The sequence below is a fragment of the Microcaecilia unicolor genome, chromosome 3 (genome assembly GCF_901765095.1).
Source record: "Microcaecilia unicolor chromosome 3, aMicUni1.1, whole genome shotgun sequence".
NCBI lineage: Eukaryota > Metazoa > Chordata > Amphibia > Gymnophiona > Siphonopidae > Microcaecilia > Microcaecilia unicolor.
The window spans coordinates 44558087-44577773 of NC_044033.1; the positions used below are offsets into that span (position 1 = coordinate 44558087).

At 45.3% G+C, this 19687-nt stretch overlaps 1 protein-coding gene across 1 annotated transcript in view; it reads left to right on the plus strand.

Annotated features, from left to right (window-relative positions):
* The window catches only part of EML6 (EMAP like 6), a 744128-nt gene that overhangs the window by 442847 nt on the left and 281594 nt on the right, over positions 1–19687 (plus strand). The window contains 2 exon segments of the mRNA XM_030195849.1: positions 10466–10618; positions 14492–14623. Coding sequence (XP_030051709.1) covers positions 10466–10618; positions 14492–14623 — 285 coding nt within the window.

Below are 19687 nucleotides of genomic sequence, written 5' to 3' on the forward strand. Positions count from 1 at the left end.
AATGTGAGCCCTTCAAAACCCACCAGAAACCCACTGTACCCACATCTAGGTGCCCCCCTTCACCCGTAAGGGCTATGGTAGTGGTGTACAGTTGTGGGGAGTGGGTTTTGGGGGGGGGGGGGGGTTGAGCGGCTCAGCACACAAGGTAAGGGAGCTATGTACCTGGGAGCAATTTCTGAAGTGCACTGCGGTGCCCAGTTGGTGTCCTGGCATGTAAGGGGAACCAGTGCACTGCGAATGCTGGCTCCTCCCATGACCAAAGGGCTTGCATTTGGTCGTATCTGAGATGGGCGTCCTTAGTTTCCATTATCGCCAAAAATCAGAAACGACCAAGTCTAAGGACGACCATCTCTAGGGACGACCTAAATGTCAAGATTTGGGCGTCCTCAACCGTATTATCGAAACGAAAGATGGACGCCCATCTTGTTTTGATAATTCGGGTTTCCCCACCCCTTCACCGGACGTCCTGCGAGGACATCCTCAGGAAAACTTGGGCGCCCCTTTCGATTATGCTCCTCTATGTGATGTACTATAGCGCTAAGCTATTCCAGATCTGCAGCATATCGTGTATTAATCATTTGTCTCCTATACTGGATTAGATTCTTTTCATTGTTTCATTTTTAATTTTTTTTTGTTTATTCTTTATTTATAATTTTAATTTACAATAATCAAGGATCCCCTTGTTCAGAAATACAGGTAAAAATAATATACATAACTCCAAACATACATATCATAAGTTTTAAAGTAACTATGCTAATAGGCAAAAGAAATAACTCTCTAAATTTAGAGTATAATTATATCAATATTATATTGTAAAACCTTTCTTAGACCTCAAATTATAAATGAAGGGGGAAAAAGAATCAGAGAAGTGTATGCTAACAAACAATTAAATTAAAGGCACAGGCTGCACTCATTCCAAGATATACATTATTTCAGCTGTTTCGATTCTACAAACGTTTTAAGTTGTTCCGGTGAAAAGAAAGTGTATTTGGTTTGACCTAAATTAACTACACATTTACAGGGATAAGCGAGAAAAAAGGAAGCACCTAAGTCTATAGTCTTTTGTTTTAAAGCAAGAAACATCTTCCTTTTTTGTTGAGTTGATTTAGTGACGTCAGGGTATATCCATACTTTGGAGCCACAAAATTGAGCTTTAGAGTTTCGAAAGTAAAGTCTTAGAATGGTATTATAATCTTGCTCAAACACCATAGAAACAATCACAGTAGCTCTATTCATTATAACATCTGAAGATTGTTCTAATATATCTGAGATGTTTTGTAAGTCAGCAATATCCTTTTCGGGTCCTTGTACTCCTCCTCTAGGTTTAGGGATAAAGTATATCTTATTTACCGGTGGGGTTGCCTCAGCAGGAATATTCAAAATTTCTGACAAATATCTATGAAAGGTATCTATTAGAGTTACCCCAGCGATAATTGAAAAATTAAAAAAACGGAGATTAAGGCGCCTGTTGAAATTCTCTATTTGCTCTATTTTTCTTCTTATATCCATAGAGTCCTTGCTAGCCAAATTTTTAAAGGCATTTAGTGTTTCCACTTCTTTTTGCAAAAATTGTACTTGAGTAGTTAATTCGCCTTTAACAGAGTCTACAGTTTTTTTTCAAATCTTCAAACTTAACATTTAAATTGAGCACATCACCTGGCGTCTTCTGTAAAGTGGTAGTAATCTGGTCCAACATCACCTTCAGCGTTTGTAGAGTCACCTCCGAGTTCACTGCTGTGGAAGACAAACCTCCCTCAGCTCCACGTATCGCCGTTTGCTTGCCTCGGTCCTCACCGGATGCCCCAACCGACACATCATCAGAGTCGTCTGGGTTTCCCGCCAGGGCTGCTCTCGACGCCAGACACGGAGGTATCTGCACTGCAGATGGTGGAGACAGGGAGACTTCCTCTCCCGGCGGGGAGTTCGCTTCTCCGAAAGCCCCCGCAATGGAATCCTCTCCCCGTTGAGACTTGGAAACACTGGGGAAGAAGCGCTCCAGCGACAGTTGAGCGGGGGAAGAGGTTGAGGTAGGTGGAGGCACTACCCTTAACAATCCCTTCCATATCATCAAGCTGATCAATCCATAGACTGGTGGGTTGTGTCCATCTACCAGCAGGTGGAGATAGAGAGCAAACTTTTGCCTCCCTATATGTGGTCATGTGCTGCCGGAAACTCCTCAGTATGTTCTCTATCTCAGCAGGTGGTGGTCGCACACAGCAGCAGCTCTGGCTAGGCCTCCAAGCCTAATTTTTAGGTTTTGTTGAGTGCCTGGGGTTGAGGGCTCTTTTGAGCAAGTGCAAACCTGGTGGTGCCAGGTCCCTCCTTTTCTCCCCCCTCCCGCTGGCTCCGTTAAAAAAAAAAAAAAAATTTTGAACGTCCTTAAAGGCGTTTATTTCGACGTTTATTTAAACGTTTATTGCAGCTACTCACTGGGACACCAGGTCGTTACAGCTCGGAGCGGACAGCAGGTAATTTTTACCTTTTTATAGCGGGCAGGGGGTTCCCCGATTTATCTCCACGTGGCATATGGCGTCGGAGGGCGAGGGCGTAAAGAGTCGCTCCCCGGATCGCTTGGGCGCTTCTAGAGGGGATGCGGGGGTCTTAAAGCCTGATTCGCCCTTGTTGGGTGACAGTTTCGTGGCCGATGAATGTCCCGGTCCTTCCTCCGGCGTGGCGATTTTTCCCGCCATAAACGCCCATCCCCCGCTCCTCGCCTCCGCCATCTTGGCCGGCCACGCGGCTCGGACGGCTTCTTCTTGGGCCGCCCTTGAGGTTGGAGACATTAATGCCATGAACGCCCTTAATTTGGGCGACGGCACAAAGCGGCTAAAGTTAAGCGCCGTTCTTCCCGCGCGGCTCCTTCGCGGAGTGTCGCGCCGGATGCCATTTTGGATGTGCAGCATGTCTCTCCCCCGCTCTTGCGAGCGCCGGTTGAGGGTGCGTCTAGGGCTGTTGCCCAGGCTGCGGAAGTACACAGTCTGGGGGGTTTCTCCCCCGAGTTTGTTTTGCTGCTGCATCAGGCCTTCCTTATTCAAAACGCTGCCCCTGCTCCCTCGTCTGGTTAAGAGGTTGAGGTTCCCAGAGGTAAACGCCCTCGGGTTGATTCCCAGGCCTTGGAGGACTTTGTCTCCTCCGATGTAGATGAGGGCAGCGTATCTGAGGTCTCCCAACGGTCCTTTGCGGATTCCTTGGAGGAGACGGATCCCCGCTCGGATGGAGCGGATGACCCCTCTGCAGCGCGGCTTTTTAGCTCAGAGGATTTGTCCAACCTGTTGGTACAGGCCATGGACACTTTGAAGATTTCCTCTCCGGAGGACATCTCTCCCTCAGCCCCTGTTGGCTCTGCCATTATGCTGGGGACGAAGCGCCCGCCTAGAACCTTCCACGTGCATGATGCCATGCACACCTTAATTGCGGCTCAATGGGATGTCCCGGAAGCGAGCCTTAAAGTGGCTAGGGCTATGTCCCGCCTCTATCCTTTGACTGAAAGTGAACGTGAGGCCTATCTGTGGCCTACCGTGGATTCTTTAATCACTGCGGTGACTAAGAAAACGGCGTTGCCGGTGGAAGGTGGCACGGCCCTAAAGGACGCCCAAGACAGAAGATTGGAGGCGGCCTTAAGGTCGTCCTTTGAGGCAGCTGCTTTAAGTTTGCAGGCCTCAATTTGCGGCTCCTATGTGGCCATGGCGTGCCTGACTATGGTGCAGCGGGCTTTCCCCTCGGATCTTTCCTTGAGGGCTGATTGGCCGGCCCTGGAATCGGGCTTAGCCTATTTGGCAGACTTGCTGTATGATGTCTTGAGGGCCTCAGCGAAAGGCATGGCTCAGACAATCTCTGCGCGGCGGTGGCTTTGGCTGAAACATTGGTCTGCTGACCACGCCTCTAAATCCCGCCTGGCTAGATTGCCTTTTAAAGGCAAGCTGCTCTTTGGGGTCGAGCTGGACAAAATCGTGACCGATCTCGGCACGTCTAAGGGCAAGAAGTTACCAGAGGTCAGGGCTCGGGCTAGTACTCGCCCTGGTACCTCCAGAGGACGGTTTCAGGAAGCCCGTCTGTACCGCCCGGGCAGGTCGGGCTCCTCTGCCCCCTCTTCCTTCAAGAGGAACTTCTCCCCCAAGCAGCATTCCTTTCGCAGAGACCGCCGTCCCGGAGGTGCTCCCTCCGGTCCTCCCCCAGGGTCTCGTACCCAATGACGGGGCCTTGGTCCACGCCCCAGTGCAGATTGGAGGACGGCTGTCCTCGTTTATGGGCGAGTGGACCACAATAACTTCAGATGCTTGGGTGCTGGAAGTCATCAGAGACGGCTACAAGCTAGAGTTCTGCCGACCCTTAAAAGACGGGTTTGTACTCTCTCCCTGCAAGTCTCCGGTCAAAGCTGTGGTAGTGCAGCAGACCTTGAACAATCTGATCCGCCTGGGGCGGTCGTTCCGGTGCCAGAAAATCAGCTTGGCAAGGGATGTTACTCCTTTTTCTTTGTGATACCAAAGAAAGGAGGTTCTGTACGGCCTATCCTCGACCTCAAAGGGGTCAATCGGGCCTTGAAAGTTCGGCACTTTCGCATGGAGACCCTCCGCTCTGTTATAGCGGCAGTGAAGGCAGGAGAGTTCCTGGCATCCTTGGACATCAAGGAAGCGTACTTGCATATTCCCATCTGGCCTCCTCATCAACGCTTTCTGCGTTTTGCAGTACTGGGCCGACACTTCCAGTTCAGAGCCCTCCCGTTCGGGTTGGCTACTGCTCCGCGGACCTTCTCCAAAGTAATGGTGGTCATCGCGGCCTTCCTGAGGAAGGAAGGAGTTCAAGTCCATCCTTATCTGGACGACTGGTTGATCCAAGCCCCCTCTTATGCAGAGTGCGGCAAAGCTGTGAACCGGGTGGTTGCTCTTTTGAGCTCCCTGGGGTGGATCATCAACTGGGAGTAAAGCCAGCTGCGCCCGACTCAGTCCCTGGAGTATCTGGGAGTTCGATTCGACACCCAAGTGGGCAGAGTGTTCCTGCCAGACAATCGGATTGTCAAGTTTCAGGCTCAGGTGGACTAGTTCCTAGTAGCCTCTCCTATTCGGGCTTGGGACTACGTGCAGCTGTTGGGCTCTATGACGGCCACGATGGAAGTAGTGCCCTGGGCCAGGGCTCATATGAGACCACTACAACAATCTCTGCTGCTGCGCTGGACTCCGATGTCGGAGGATTATGCTGTGCGCCTTCCCTTGGACCCAGCAGTGCGCAAGGCGCTGAGCTGGTGGACGCAGACAGACAAGTTGTCTGCAGGAATGCCTCTGGTGACCCCGGAGTGGATTGTCGTCACGACAGACGCCTCTTTGATGGGCTGGGGAGCCCACTGCTTGGGAAGGACAGCGCAGGGGCTCTGGTCTCCTGCAGAGGCAAGTGGTCTATCAACCTCCTGGAACTCAGAGCCATTCGGTTGGTGTTGTTGGAGTTCATCCCGGTACTGGTGTTGAAGCCTGTACGGGTCCTGTCGGACAATGCCACGGCTGTGGCCTATGTCAACCGCCAGGGAGGTACCAAGAGCGCCCCTCTAGCCAAGGAGGCCATGAATCTATGCCAGTGGGCGGAAGCGAACCTGGAACAGCTGTCAGCGGCCCACATTGCCGGAGTCATGAATGTCAAGGCGGACTTTCTCAGTCGCCATACCTTGGAGCCCGGAGAGTGGCAGCTATCTGCTCAGGCGTTCTTGGGCATCACGAAGCGCTGGGGCCAGCCGAGCCTAGATCTGATGGCGTCATCGGCCAATTGCCAAGTGTCGCGCTTTTTCAGCAGAGGACGGGACCCTCGATCCTTGGGAGTAGATGCTCTTCTCCAACGGTGGCCGACACAAGAGCTTCTCTATGTGTTCCCGCCCTGGCCCATGTTGGGCAGGGTGCTAGACCGGGTGGCAAAGCATCCCGGCAGGGTAATCCTGGTGGGTCCGGATTGGCCCAGACGTCCCTGGTATGCGGACTTGATCAGGCTCTCAGTCGGTGATCCTCTGCGGCTGCCAGTGGAGCAGGGCCGGTTACATCAGGGTCCCGTGGTGATGGAGGATCCCTCCCCCTTTGGTCTTACGGCCTGGCTATTGAGCGGCAGCGTCTGAGAAAGAAGGGCTTCTCAGACAAGGTCATCGCCACTATGCTGAGAGCGAGGAAGCGCTCTACTTCTACTGCTTAAGCCAGGGTTTGGCGTATCTTTGCAGCGTGGTGTGAAGCAGGCTCACTTTCTCCCTTCACTGCTCCAATTTCTTCAGTGTTGGCGTTCCTGCAAGAAGGTCTGGACAAAGGCCTGTCGCTCAGTTCCCTGAAAGTTCAGGTAGCGGCTCTGGCTTGCTTCAGGGGCCGCCTCAAGGGTGCTTCCCTGGCTTCGCAGCCAGATGTGGTGCGCTTTCTCAAGGGAGTTAATCACCTGCGCCCTCCTCTGCACTCAGTGGTGCCTGCGTGGAATCTCAACCTGGTGCTAAGAGCATTGCAGAAGCCGCCTTTTGAACCCTTGTCGAGGGCATCTCTGAAAGACCTGACGTTGAAAGCAGTCTTTTTGGTGGCTATCACTTCAGCCAGAAGAGTTTCCGAGCTCCAGGCACTCTCATGTCGAGAGCTTTTTCTGCAGTTCACTGAGGCAGGAGTGACTATTCGCACAGTGCCTTCCTTCCTGCCCAAGATTGTTTTTTCGCTTCCATGTGATTCAGCAGCTCTGTCTCCCTTCCTTTCGTAGGGAGGTCTACCCAGAGGAATACTCTGCTCTCAATTTCTGGATGTGAGACGAGTCATCATCAGATACTTGGAAGTGACCAATGATTTCCGGAAATCGGATCATCTGTTTGTCCTGTTTACAGGTCCTCGTAAGGGTCTGCAGGCTTCTAAGCCTACAGTGGCAAGATGGGCAAGGAAGCCATTGCAGCGGCTTAGGTGGCCGCGGGGAAGGCCCATACCTTTGCCAGGCATTACCGCTTGACTGTGGCTGCTCGGGCGGAGGCCCGGTTTGGAGCTTCAGTCTTGCGGTCAGGGATTTCTATGTCCCGCCCTGGGTGAGTACTGCTTCGGTACATCCCACCAGTCTATGGATTGATCAGCTTGATGATATGGAAGGTAAAATTATGTATCATACCTGATAATTTTCTTTCCATTAATCATAGCTGATCAATCCATAGCCCCTCCCAGATATCTGTACTGTTTATATTCTGGTTGAATTTTAGGTTCAAGTTTAGCCTTCAGTTACTTCAGGAGGACTTCGTGTTCAAGTTCTTCTTTCACTTGGATTCTTCAAGAGTTGAGACGAGTTTGTGTTACAGTGAGCTGCTGCATTCCTCTCCCCTCCGTTTTACGGGGCTGGATTGAGATTTAAATTCTGCCGGCACTCCCTCCCGCTTCGTTCGGCTGTAGGGCAGCTTTGTACCCCTCCCGCTTCGGCGGTGTTAGGGTCAGTCAGCTCCTCCCGCGGTTGCGGTTGCAGGATAAGCCAGATCCCCCCGCATCGGCGGGTGTGGTGTCCCTCCCCCGCTCCGCGGGGATGAGCTGGACGGATTCCCCTCCCCCACTTGTGTGGGGATGAGCTGGGTTAATTCCCCTCCCCCGTTTCGGCGGTGGTGAGCTGGGCAGAGTGTCCCTTCGTGGGTGTAATTCTCTAAGTGCTGAGTCCTGCGGATGGAGCTTTGATATCGACATACTGAGGAGTTTCCGGCAGCACATGACCACATATAGGGAGGCAAAAGTTTGCTCTCTATCTCCACCTGCTGGTAGATGGACACAACCCACCAGTCTATGGATTGATCAGCTATGATTAATGGAAAGAAAATTATCAGGTATGATACATAATTTTACCTTACGTTTAGTATGAGGCATTTTCAAAAGGAAACTTTCAGCTCAGTCTCACGCAGAGCGCTTCAACGATCAACCAGTGCGGCAGCCATCTTGTTTTCCCCCCCTCAGGTCTAGTTTTGGGAATTTTGACTCTGCAAATCCTGCTGCCAGACACCTCCACGACCCCTTCATTTTTAATTTTAATCACTTTTATATATAAATTGTGCAACAAAACCAAAGAACAGTGACCCAGTACTTAGCTAATTCCACAATGGCACAGTACTGAAGGTCAAGCAGAGTGCCCAGTGCCTACTATGAGGAAAGCATGGTGTTTCAGTTCAGACGAACCTGCTTCTGGGGAATCCTTCGCACCACTGTGTTCAAAACGTTAATCTGACAAATGCAGCAAAGGTGCATGAAAGTAAAAGTAGGTAAAAGTACTTACAATTGCAAATCGCTACACTTAGGTGGCAACAGGCAAAACGATGCGAACATCTGAAGGCGTGAAAAAACGCATTTGCCGGTCTTTAAATCAAACGTCAAAACATGATGTCAAGGTTGAAAAAGCCGCACACAGCAATGCATTCCTATGGGCATCTCTAACATTTAGCGCGCCCACAATTTTAGCACGCACTAAAAACGTGAGTGCGCCTTTGTAAAAGATGTCTTCAGTTAACACACAACAATTCCCTGTTAATTAGGTAATGCAGCTCAGTAAATAGGCCTCTCATTCTTCTACTTAGAACCTAGATATCCTCTCAGTGCTGTGTTTAATACAATTCCAAACAGAATTTTAACCAAAACCAAAAGTAGTCAAGATTAAAGATACATAACATCAAAGTGATTAGCAATCAATAATTTTAGTTATCTGAGCAGGTGGAAGGAATCATTGTTTCTTTCAGAAACAGGAAAGAGTTTTTCAAGTTGATAATTTTCAAACATCATCAACAATAGCATTTTATTATTCCCTCTGTCATCATCAGTTGTCTTCACATGATTCTAGGATTCTTGCTCATCCACATACGTTATAAGATTTTTGGTGTAGGAAACCTTCACTTTTCTCTCACTGTAAATGTATGGCATGTCTTGGTCAATTATTCTACACTCTCTTGTGTTGGTACACACACTTCTATTTTTCTGTTACTGAAGATAACCCGCATTCCAGAGAAATTGTAGATTAAATGACAGGTATTTCTATATGATCTGGACTGGTGACTGTCATACAGGATTCTGGGTTTGATGGACCATTTGTTTGACCCAGTTTGGTATGGATTATCCCTCGTATTCTATATTGCAAGGCTAGAGATCTGCGCTGAAATCCAAGTGTATTGTATAAGAATGCACATAACTTAATTGGCTTAACAAGCTAATCGACGTTGATAGCAACTCTTAAGAAGCAATAATGAGCACTAATTGGCAATAATTAAAATTTACGTGCACAACTCGCAAAGCACATTCTGTAATGCAGTGTGCCTAACTTCTATTGTGTGCAGGCAAAAAAGGGGCATGGTTATGGGTGGGGAAATGGGCGTTTTGTGGGTATTCTAAAATTTATGTGCATAGTTATAGAATATGGCCCTAAATCTATGCACTGGGATTTATGCCACGTTTTCATTGGTGTAAATGGAGGCATGTAGTTTTAGGCGCTGAGACATCAACTAAGCATATTTTATATACCACACCTAAATTTAGGTGTCACTTATAGAACAGTCGGCACTGATTTCTGTGCCAATTTTAGGCGCCATATATAGAATCTCCCCCTATATTTTTAATGTGAGACTTTTGTGCATATATTTGGAGGATGGTTTTGAAACTAGAGAATTAAAAAAGTTAGGAGCTGTTGCAAGGTAATTAGATGTAATGGTGTGATATACAGAAATAGATAAATGGATGTTCTATTCCCTCTTTTCAGATTAACCCATAGTGCCTCTTCCTGAGCCCCTACGTCTTGCCCCATCCTTGGCCACCTTTAAATCTAGATTGAAAGCCCACCTCTTTAACATTGCTTTTGACTGAGCCCCTACGTCTTGCCTCATCCTTGACCATCTTTAAATCTAGATTGAAAGCCCACCTCTTTAACATTGCTTTTGACTCGTAACCACTTGTATCCACTCGCCTCCACCTACCCTCTTCTCCTCTTTCCTCTACACATTAATTGATTTGATTTGCTTACTTTATTTTTTGTCTATTAGATTGTAAGCTCTTTGAGCAGGGACTGTCTTTCTTCTATGTTTGTGCAGCGCTGCATATGCCTTGTAGCGCTATAGAAATGCTAAGTAGTAATAGTAGTAGTAGTAGTAATGTGAGACTTTTGTGCATATATTTGGAGGATGGTTTTGAAACTAGAGAATTAAAAAAGTTAGGAGCTGTTGCAAGGTTCTCATAATAACCAGTGTATTGATAAATATGAGAGAAAAGGATAGGTTTTTAAATTAAAGAAATTTTGTTGTGTCTGATGGAATAGTTGGAGCAATCCTTACTATAATGAGGGATTTTCTCCATTTTATAACTAAGAGAAAAGTCTTGCCTATAAGTATCTTATCAATTCTTTATAATTTCTTCAACACCATTAACTAATTTGTAAAGATGTTTATATTTCTGAAAGACCTTTATTGATTGCTTTTGCTATAGGTATAAAATCTATGAATAGTGCAAGATAACTTAAATTTCTGTTCTAGGTGGAAGATGCTGTGCCTTTTCCCCAGATGGGAAAGCCTTAGCAGTAGGGTTAAATGATGGGAGTTTTCTGGTGGTAAATGCTGACACCCTTGAAGATATGGTATCCTTTCATCACAGAAAGGAAATGATTGCAGATATCAAATTTTCTCCAGGTATGCTTTGAACCAAAGAGGAATTATTTTCCTGACATCAATTACAGAAATATATGGTTAGATTCATGTTTGAAAGTTTTGAATTTTTAATAAGCATTCAAAATCTACTTCTTAAAAAGCTTCTGTAGTCCTTTACCTCATAGTTATAACCAGGCTTGAACTGGTAAAAGAGATCAGAAAAAGCTGTGTTTAACAAATACACGGTAATGTTATGACTTTATTATGTTTTTTTTTGTTTGTCAGTTTTTATTATGTATGTGAATTTGTTAAGTTCCTTGTTTGTTTAGTTATGTATGATTATGAATCAATACCCCACATAGAACTGTAGATACAACACATAATAAATCCTTTTGATAAATTAAATAAATATGCTGGGGGATTAATTAATCACATTTATATCCCACATTATCAAACTTATTTAAGCAGGTTACAAAAGAACATACATAAATCATAAAATCAAACAAAATACCCCAACTCTTACAACATCATAAAATACATAATCAATATCTCTTGCAAAACAACATCATACATGATTACATTCAGTTCAAAAAATATCTCATGGAACAAATACTCAAATCTATTTAACCAGCCAGACATGGCCTCTGACTGATTAAATAGCATATCGGTGCCTAACCATTAATATTCAGCAAGAGATAACTGGTTATCTCTGCTGAATATTACAGGTTAGCGCCTAGTGCAACTTGGGGTGCTGATATTCAATGCCTAACCAGATAAGTTTAGTGGTCAAATAGGACTGCATAAATTAAGTGCTAAAACGTTAATTGATTAGCACAATATCAGCATAGCTGGTTAACTTTTTAGGGGTTAAAAATAAAACGGATATTCAATGCAGGTCACCAGAAATGGCCCGGCATTGAATATCCAGGTTTAATGTCAGTGGTGGACAACAAAAGCGCTGCCTGCCACCGGCTGAATATCAGACTCTATGTTTTTAGCTGCCTCTTAAACATAAGTTATCTGATGTAATTTCAGAGGGATATTGTTCCACATTGTTTATCCTGCTATGAAAAACATTTGGGAATGATCCTCCTCTAGGTGGACTTAAGGAAATGAAGGAACATCTAGAAGACACTTCCCCTGCGATCTTAGATTTCTAGATGGGTGATACATTTTCAAACTTTGTGAAATACTTATTGGTGCCTCATTATGTAGTGCAAAACTAACATCAATATTTTGAACTTGATACACCAAACTATAGGGAGCCAATGAAGCTTAATAAATTTTGGCGTAATATGATCCATTCTGTTTATTCATCCAATTGCTCTAACTGCAGAGTTTTGGCAACCTGCAGTGCCCTCAAGACATTTGTGGAAGACCTCAAAAGAGGGCATTGCAGTAGTCTAAAGCATAACATAAATCTGCATCACTAAACAAAAAATATTTGCAGACAATAGGCTTTGAAGTCTCATTACCAAACAGATCTTTAAAAACACAGTTTTAACAGCTGCAGTATTTTAGGAATCATTTTAGAGAGGAATCTAAAATGACTCCTAAACTTTGAACTGGATTTACCACAGGAAGAAAAATGTTCTCAAACTGAAAACTTGACAATGAGCATTTCTCACCAGAGTTTGAGTTTTCTCTACATTCATGAAAGACAGTTGGCAGTCATCCAAGCCCTAACAGTTCTACTATAAAGTTCAATTATTTGAAATCTTTCTTCATTCTTTGATGGAACTGAAAAATAAAACTAGATCATCAGCATATAGCCCATAACCTGTACCTAAATTTGCTGATATTTTACCAACTGGGAACATAAATAAATTAAACAAAAGAGTGGACAGAGATGAACCCTGAGGTATTCCCAATTTGATTACAGTCCAATCAGATCTGGAGATACTTTGAATCACTTGAAATTGACGATCTGTTGGAAGAAATTTAAACCATAGCAGTACTTTACCATAAACTCTAAAAGACTGCAAATGATGAAGCAATATATTATGATTTACATAGTCAAATGTGGCTGCTACATCTAATGTTATTAACACATCACAAAAAAACCTAGACTTTAATTACAAGCATAAATCTTAGAAACTAAACTCTTTATTATTAACAAGCATAATAAAACATAATAAATCCCAACATATAAACCAAGGTGATTCAATTGGAAGATCTATGATACTGAAAATACATATGCAGCAGAAGCAGCAAAATCAAGCAAAAACCCCCAGCACAGACTGGGGATGGGACGACTTCCCTATGAAGAAAGACTAAGGAGGCTAGGGCTTTTCAGCTTGGAGAAGAGACGGCTGAGGGGAAACATGATAGAGGTATATAAAATAATGAGTGAAGTGGAACAGGTGGATGTGAAGTGTCTGTTCACGCTTTCCAAAAATACTAGGACTAGGGGACATGCGATGAAACTACAGTGTAGTAAATTTAAAACAAATTGGAGAAAATGTTTCTTCACCCAACGTGTAATTAAACTCTGGAATTCGTTGCTGGAGAACGTGGTGAAGGCGGTTAGCTTGGCAGAGTTTAAAAGGGGGTTAGACGGTTTCCTAAAGGACAAGTCCATAAACCGCTACTAAATGGACTTGGGGAAAAATCCACAATTCCGGGAATAACATGTATAGAATGTTTGTACGTTTGGGAAGCTTGCCAGTTGCCCTTGGCCTGGATTGGCCACTGTCGTGGACAGGATGCTGGGCTCGATGGACCCTTGGTCTTTTCCCAGTGTGGCATTACTTATGTACTTATGTACTCATCCCCACTTCCCTGTTGTTTAGTCCTAAATCATAGTTCAAAAGCAAGTTCATTTAAAAATCAGTAGGCTGGAAAATTCAGTCCAAATACATGCCAGGTCTTCAGCTTAACATCTTCAAAATAGACTCGGGACTAATTTCTCTCAAAAGCAGAGATGTTAAAACAACTTCTTGCTTGAAAGAAAATCTCACATAGCAGTATCAGCAAATCCAATTAAATGAAGTCACCAGAAGCTCCGTTCAAGAGTCACTAGGCTTCAGTAACAATCCTCTGGCTGCAGTCAGATGTTCCAATAGTGTTCAACTCTCTCACCCAATGATATTAACAGAAATCTCTCACCTCTATCAAAACCCAATCGGATTTCATCAAGCATAGATATTAACTTAGTCAGTTTTGCTCTAAATCCAATTGGAATGTATCACAGAAGTTATATTGTTTCACAAAAATACAATAGTTGGGAAAGAACTGTTTTCTCCATAACTTTAGGAAAAAAACATCAAATTTTGAGATAGGACAAACATTTTCAACTACAATGTAAAGAGTCAATAGAGAGCTGAAGTTTGCAGGGGAAGGGTATTCATGAGGGAACAGAGTAGAAGATATGAAGAAAAGTGCATTTTCTAGTAGTTTGGATGATGACTTGGGGACAATCATAAAAACAAAATTTGTGTATATGTATAGTATATGTATACTTTTAAACATACGGAGTCAATATTCAATGTCAATATTCAATGTGGTTTAAGTGGGCAGGTGTGTGTCTGATTGGATAGTTGCCGCCATCCTTACTTATACTTTATGCTCCTTCGCAGTCTCTTCATTTGGCAAATCAGCACTTCCTTGTCAATTGCATCAGATGAGTCCAGGCCATGTGAGTTTGTGTCCATCTACCAGCAGATGGAGGTAGAGAATACAGAATTGTGTTGTGCCTTAATAGAACCCTGTGCAGCTCAGACAATTCAGTATTCTTATATCTCCAGCAGGTGGTAGAAGTTCTCTGTGCAGCTCATGGTTTGGATTTTATGTTTAACTTTTTAATTGGTTGGTGACTAGTTTCGCAGATGTTAGGGGGTAGGACCAGTGAACTTCTTTGGCAGGTTTATATATTGTGTCAATAAATTATATTTATCCATCTATTGTTTTTTGTAGATGCAGGAAAATATCTGGCAGTGGCTTCCCATGATAATTTTGTAGATATTTATAATGTACCGACCAGCAAAAGAGTTGGGATTTGCAAAGGTGCATCCAGCTATATGACACATATTGACTGGGACGCCAGAGGTAAGCTATCATAACATATCAAAATAGTTTTATAGATGCTTATTTATTTATTTATGTGTATGTGTGGATATTTTGACTTGCATGTAAGTATGGCAGCAGAGTCACACAAACAAAAATAATTTAAGAGACCAGAGATGCCACAAGGTATTGGAAGAGGATGATAAGCAAATAGGAATGAAGAAGGGGAGGAGGAAGTGTCCAGGGTATGATGGGGCAATAGAGGGAGAAAGCTAGAAAACAGTAGTGGAGGGGACTAGGCAAATGGAAGTGGAAGTTATAGCAAAAGTTCTTTGGTACTACCTATTTTTGATATACCAGCTACCAGTGGACCCTGTTAGAACCTTAAGGTAGTATTATTCCTGATGAAAAAGGGATTTTTATACTCAAAATAAATGAATCAACTAATTTACACCTTTCAGATCCATAATACCACTTTATACAGGGCATGGACTGACCAAAAGGATTGAATTATACTCATAATATTATATAGTTCTGTACATGAACATAGATGCTACAAAGATCAATAAGATTTCTTAAAACTTGCCACTGGAACATTTATACATAATGGGGTCAGTGTTCAGCTGATGTACTCTCTGACTAAAGTTAAGCAGTGACATTTAATTTGTATAGGTAATGCCTGTAGTGATGCTAAATATACATACTGGCCGGTGACTGTGCCAGCAGAATCCATTTAGTTGCTGTGAATAAACAAAATATACAGTCGCCAGCCTCTGCCAAATTCATGATTTGCTTGGAATATTGGTCTGAATGTTACTGTACAATTAAAACTAAAATCAGATTTGGAAAATTGATTTATTTATAACAATATGAAATTTGCAAGGTTTATTCTCTGTTTAGTTTATTTATTTATTTATTTAATGTTGTTTCCTCTTCTCTGCCAGAGATATACCATTTCACTGAACTGTATGTCATGAGGACATGACATGTAAGCTTGGACCTGAGTGCTGTTTTTTTAGTTATGAAGAAACAAGTTTTTGGTTTGCATTTGAAATTTATAATGAATTTTTCCTTTAGCTGTGTTAGCACTTAGAATGTGTTTGCACAAAAATGGGGTACATTTTCAAAAGAGTAGTCATGGCTTACATGTGTAAAAGGAATTGCAAGCAAAATCCCTTGAATATATTCAGGTGGATTTTCAGCCACCTAAAAATACATGCACAAGTTAATAATATTCATAAATTTGGTCATATATGGAATAAAGCATAATGGTTAGAGCAACAGGCTGAGAACTGGGGGAGCATGTATTCAAATCCCACCCTTGGGCAAATCATTTTACCCTCCATTGCCTCAGGCAGAACCTTGGATCTATTAATTTATTTAAACTATTTGTATGAACTATAGTCCTAGGTAGGTCACAACAATATAACAAATGCGCAGCAAATGAGAGGAAGCCCATTCAGTTCCTATAGGCTTCCTCTCATTTGCTGTGGGGGAATCACTAGAGTGACTTTATAAAATAATATAGCATTACATTAAAATAAAATATTTTTTTGTCCCCTTTTTAAGTTTCCTTTCTTTTTCCCTTGCACAGTAGGCCTGAGCTTCAGTCAGGCTTCCCCTTTTCTTTCTGGTGCTTTGCCCCTTTTTCAACACCATCGAGTCTCTTGATTTTGCCACTGCAGTTTTTCCTTCCATGTCATCGAAGTTTCCAAGTGGCTTCAAGTGCTGCAGCCGGTGCTACAGGACCATCTCTGGCAAAGATACCCATTCTTGGTGTCTTCAGTGTTTGGGGCTTGAATATACCCCTTCTAACTGTGTTCTTTCATTGAAGAAAAGAACCCAGTTGGCCAGAGAGGCTCAAGAAGAAAATGTTTTATGGAGCCATGTCCAGATCCCTGACATTGGTATCGGTATTGGTGACGAGAGTTGCATCAGTCCACATGTCTGCTAGGCCCTTAGACACTACCAGGGGCTGTGCATTGAGTGGGTCTCCATCTGCCTCGATGCCGGTTGCTATGCAGGCTCCCCAGGATCAGTCAGAATCAGAGCTGACCCCGAGGCAGAGCACTGAGGAGCACTGGTGTCTGGTACCAGGGGAAGCCCAAGAAGCATCGACATTGATCAACTTTGACCTATGGTGCCGGGAGCTCTAGGACACCAAGGGAACACCCAGTACCCGAGAAGCATCGGCACTGGGAGTTACTGATGCGCGGGTCTCTACGCAGTCATGACCAGGCACCCACTTTGGCCACAGCAGTTCAGCAGCCTATCTCTGAACCAACGCCCCAGCCATTCCCAATGTCAGCCCTTGATGTGCACCTCCGGGCCTTGCTCCCAGAGCTTTTGACTGGCCTATTACAAAAGAGTTCATCAGCGTCTGGGCTGCTTTTGCCTGCCATGCCTCTTTCTGCTGCCCCACATGGTTATCAGCCTGCGGTGAGTTTTCTGACACTGATGATGCTCGTGTCGGTACCCCCTTGACAGTGGATGAAGCTTTGCCGGCGTCGAGGCTGGAGCAGATACCTCAACACCCCTCTTGGGGGACATGGTTCCTCCTTGTCAGGGTGGGCTCGGTGTCAGCCCTCCCATGAGGAGTTTTTCACTGACACCAATAAGGAGTGCTCGTGGCAGTCTGATACAGATCCATGGTACTTCTCGGAGGAGGAATCCTATAGTATCCCATCTGATCCCTCTTCTCCACAGGAAAGAAGAAAATCTCCACCAGAGAGCCTTTCCTTCCCATGTTTTGTTAAGGAAATGGCAGTTGCCATTTCTATTCCTTTGGAAATGAAAGACGAGCCCAGGACTAAAACGTTTGAGGTCCTGGACTACGAATCTCCTCCTAGAGAGGCTGTGATGGTCCCGCTTCACGAGATGTTAGGGGTCATTCAAGTGAAGAACTGGGAATCCCATCTGTTGGTCCCTGTCCTCCTTAAGAAGATTGACACCATGCACCGGATTCGATAGGCCCCAGTTGTCTCCTCATTGCTTAGTGATGGAATCCGTTCTCAAAAGGGCCAGGAGTTCTAGGGACTTTGCTTCGGTGCCCCCTGGCAGAGAAGCTTGAACTGGACTCTTTTGAGTGGAAGATGTATCAGGCCTCTATGCTTATCTCCCGTATACATTCATACCAGCTCTACACAATCTTTTACTTGTGGAACTTGGTGCACAGTATGCCTGATTTGGCAGACTCTCCCACCGGAGCAGGCCAAGTCACTTCGCAACTTGGTCAAACAGCAGAAGGCGTGTTGTAAGTTGTTGGACGGCGCACCTACGACACTTTTAATTTGGTGTCCAGTATCTCTGCTGAAAGTATAGCAATGCGCAGACTCTCATGGCTGCGTGTCTCTGACTTGGATCCAGCAAGGTTGAGGAGGTCATCAACCAGATCAAAAAGCACACTGATACCACCTGTTCTCTCTCCCGCTGGGCGCCTTCTGCATCAGCCTCCTCAGCTAGGAGGTCTATTGGCAAGTCGAAGAGGGGTCCCTATTACTTTCAGAGGCGTAGGTACACCACCTCTTCTCACCAGCCTGTTTGTTCTTGTCAACAAAATGCGCCCAAGGCTCCTGCTGCTCCCCAGTCAAAACAGATGACGGGTTTTTGACTGGCTCCAGCAGAGCATAGCCGCAGTATCAGTGTCCTTTATCGATGAATTGCCAGTTGAGGGGAGGCTGAAGTTTTTTCATGAAAGGTGGCCCCTTATAACCTCCGACCAGCAGGTTCTCCACCGTCTCAGATACGCCCTCAATTGGTATCAGAAACCTCCAAATTGCCCACTGAGATCTCATTTCTTCAGGTCTCAGCACAAGCAGGTACTTGCAGAACTCTCAGTCCTTCTAAAGACCTATGCAGTCAAGTCCGTTTCACCAGGGGTAGAAGGTTGGGGACTCTATTCCAGGTACTTCCTTGTGCAGAAGAAAACAGGGGGGATGTGTTCCATCCTAGACCTAAGGGCCCTGAACAAATTCCTGGTCAAAGAAAAGTTCAGGACAGTTTTCCTGGGCACCCTTCTCTCCATGATTCAGGCAAACAGTTCACTATGCTCTCTCGGCTTGAAGGATGTTTACACTCACATCCCAATACTTCCAAGTCACAGGAAGTATCTTAAGTTTCGGCTGGGGACACATCACTTCTAGTGCTGCATGTTGCTTTTTGGCCTTGCGTCGGCCCCCAGGGTCTTTACCAAATGTCTTGCAATAGTCGGATCTTCACTATACAGACACTGGAATTCCATATGTTCCTCTGTCTGGATGATTGGCTTTTGAAGAGCACATCAAAGTACGGTGCTCAGGAGTCCATGCAGAAAACTATTTGGGTGTTGGGATAGTTAATCCCAAGTCCCATCTGTTCCCTGTCCAGCAATTACAGTTTATCGGAGCCCTGCTTGATACACAGCAGATGCAAGTTTTTCTCCCTGTGCCGAGGGCAGACACACTTGTCGCTCTTGCCACTCAACAGGTCACAGCCCAGCATATGTTGAGGTTGTTACGCCACATAGCCTCCACCGTCCATGTGACACCCATGGGATGTCTTCACATGAGAACTGCCCAATGGACCCTAGCTTCCCAGTGGTGTCAGGCCACAGGGAACCTAGCGCATGTCATCTAAGTGTCACTAGAGCTGGTTCAGTCTCTGCTTTGGTGGACAGTTTGATCCAATCCAACTCTGGGACTCCCATTCCAAATTCCTCAAACCTGGAGGGTGCTGACTATGGATGCATCCCATGTGGGATGGGGAGCTAATCACACTCGGAGTGCCTTGTCAACCCAGGACACAAATCTTCACATCAACCTTCTGGAACTTCAGGCAATCTGGAATGCTGTTAAGACTTTCAGAGAACGGCTGATCACAGTGGCGTTCCTAGGGGGGGCGGTGGGGGCGGTCCGCCCCGGGTGCACGCCGCTGGGGGGGTGCTGTGCGCCTGTCTGCTCCCGCTCGTTCCGTGCTCCCTCTGCCCCGGAACAGGTTACTTCCTGTTCCGGGGCAGAGGGAGCATGGAACGAGCGAAGCAGACAGGCACGCGGCACCCCCCCCCCCCCCCAGCAGGTAAAAATGCACCCGGGGGGGGGGGGTGTCCATTTGCAGGGGGGAGGTGGCCTT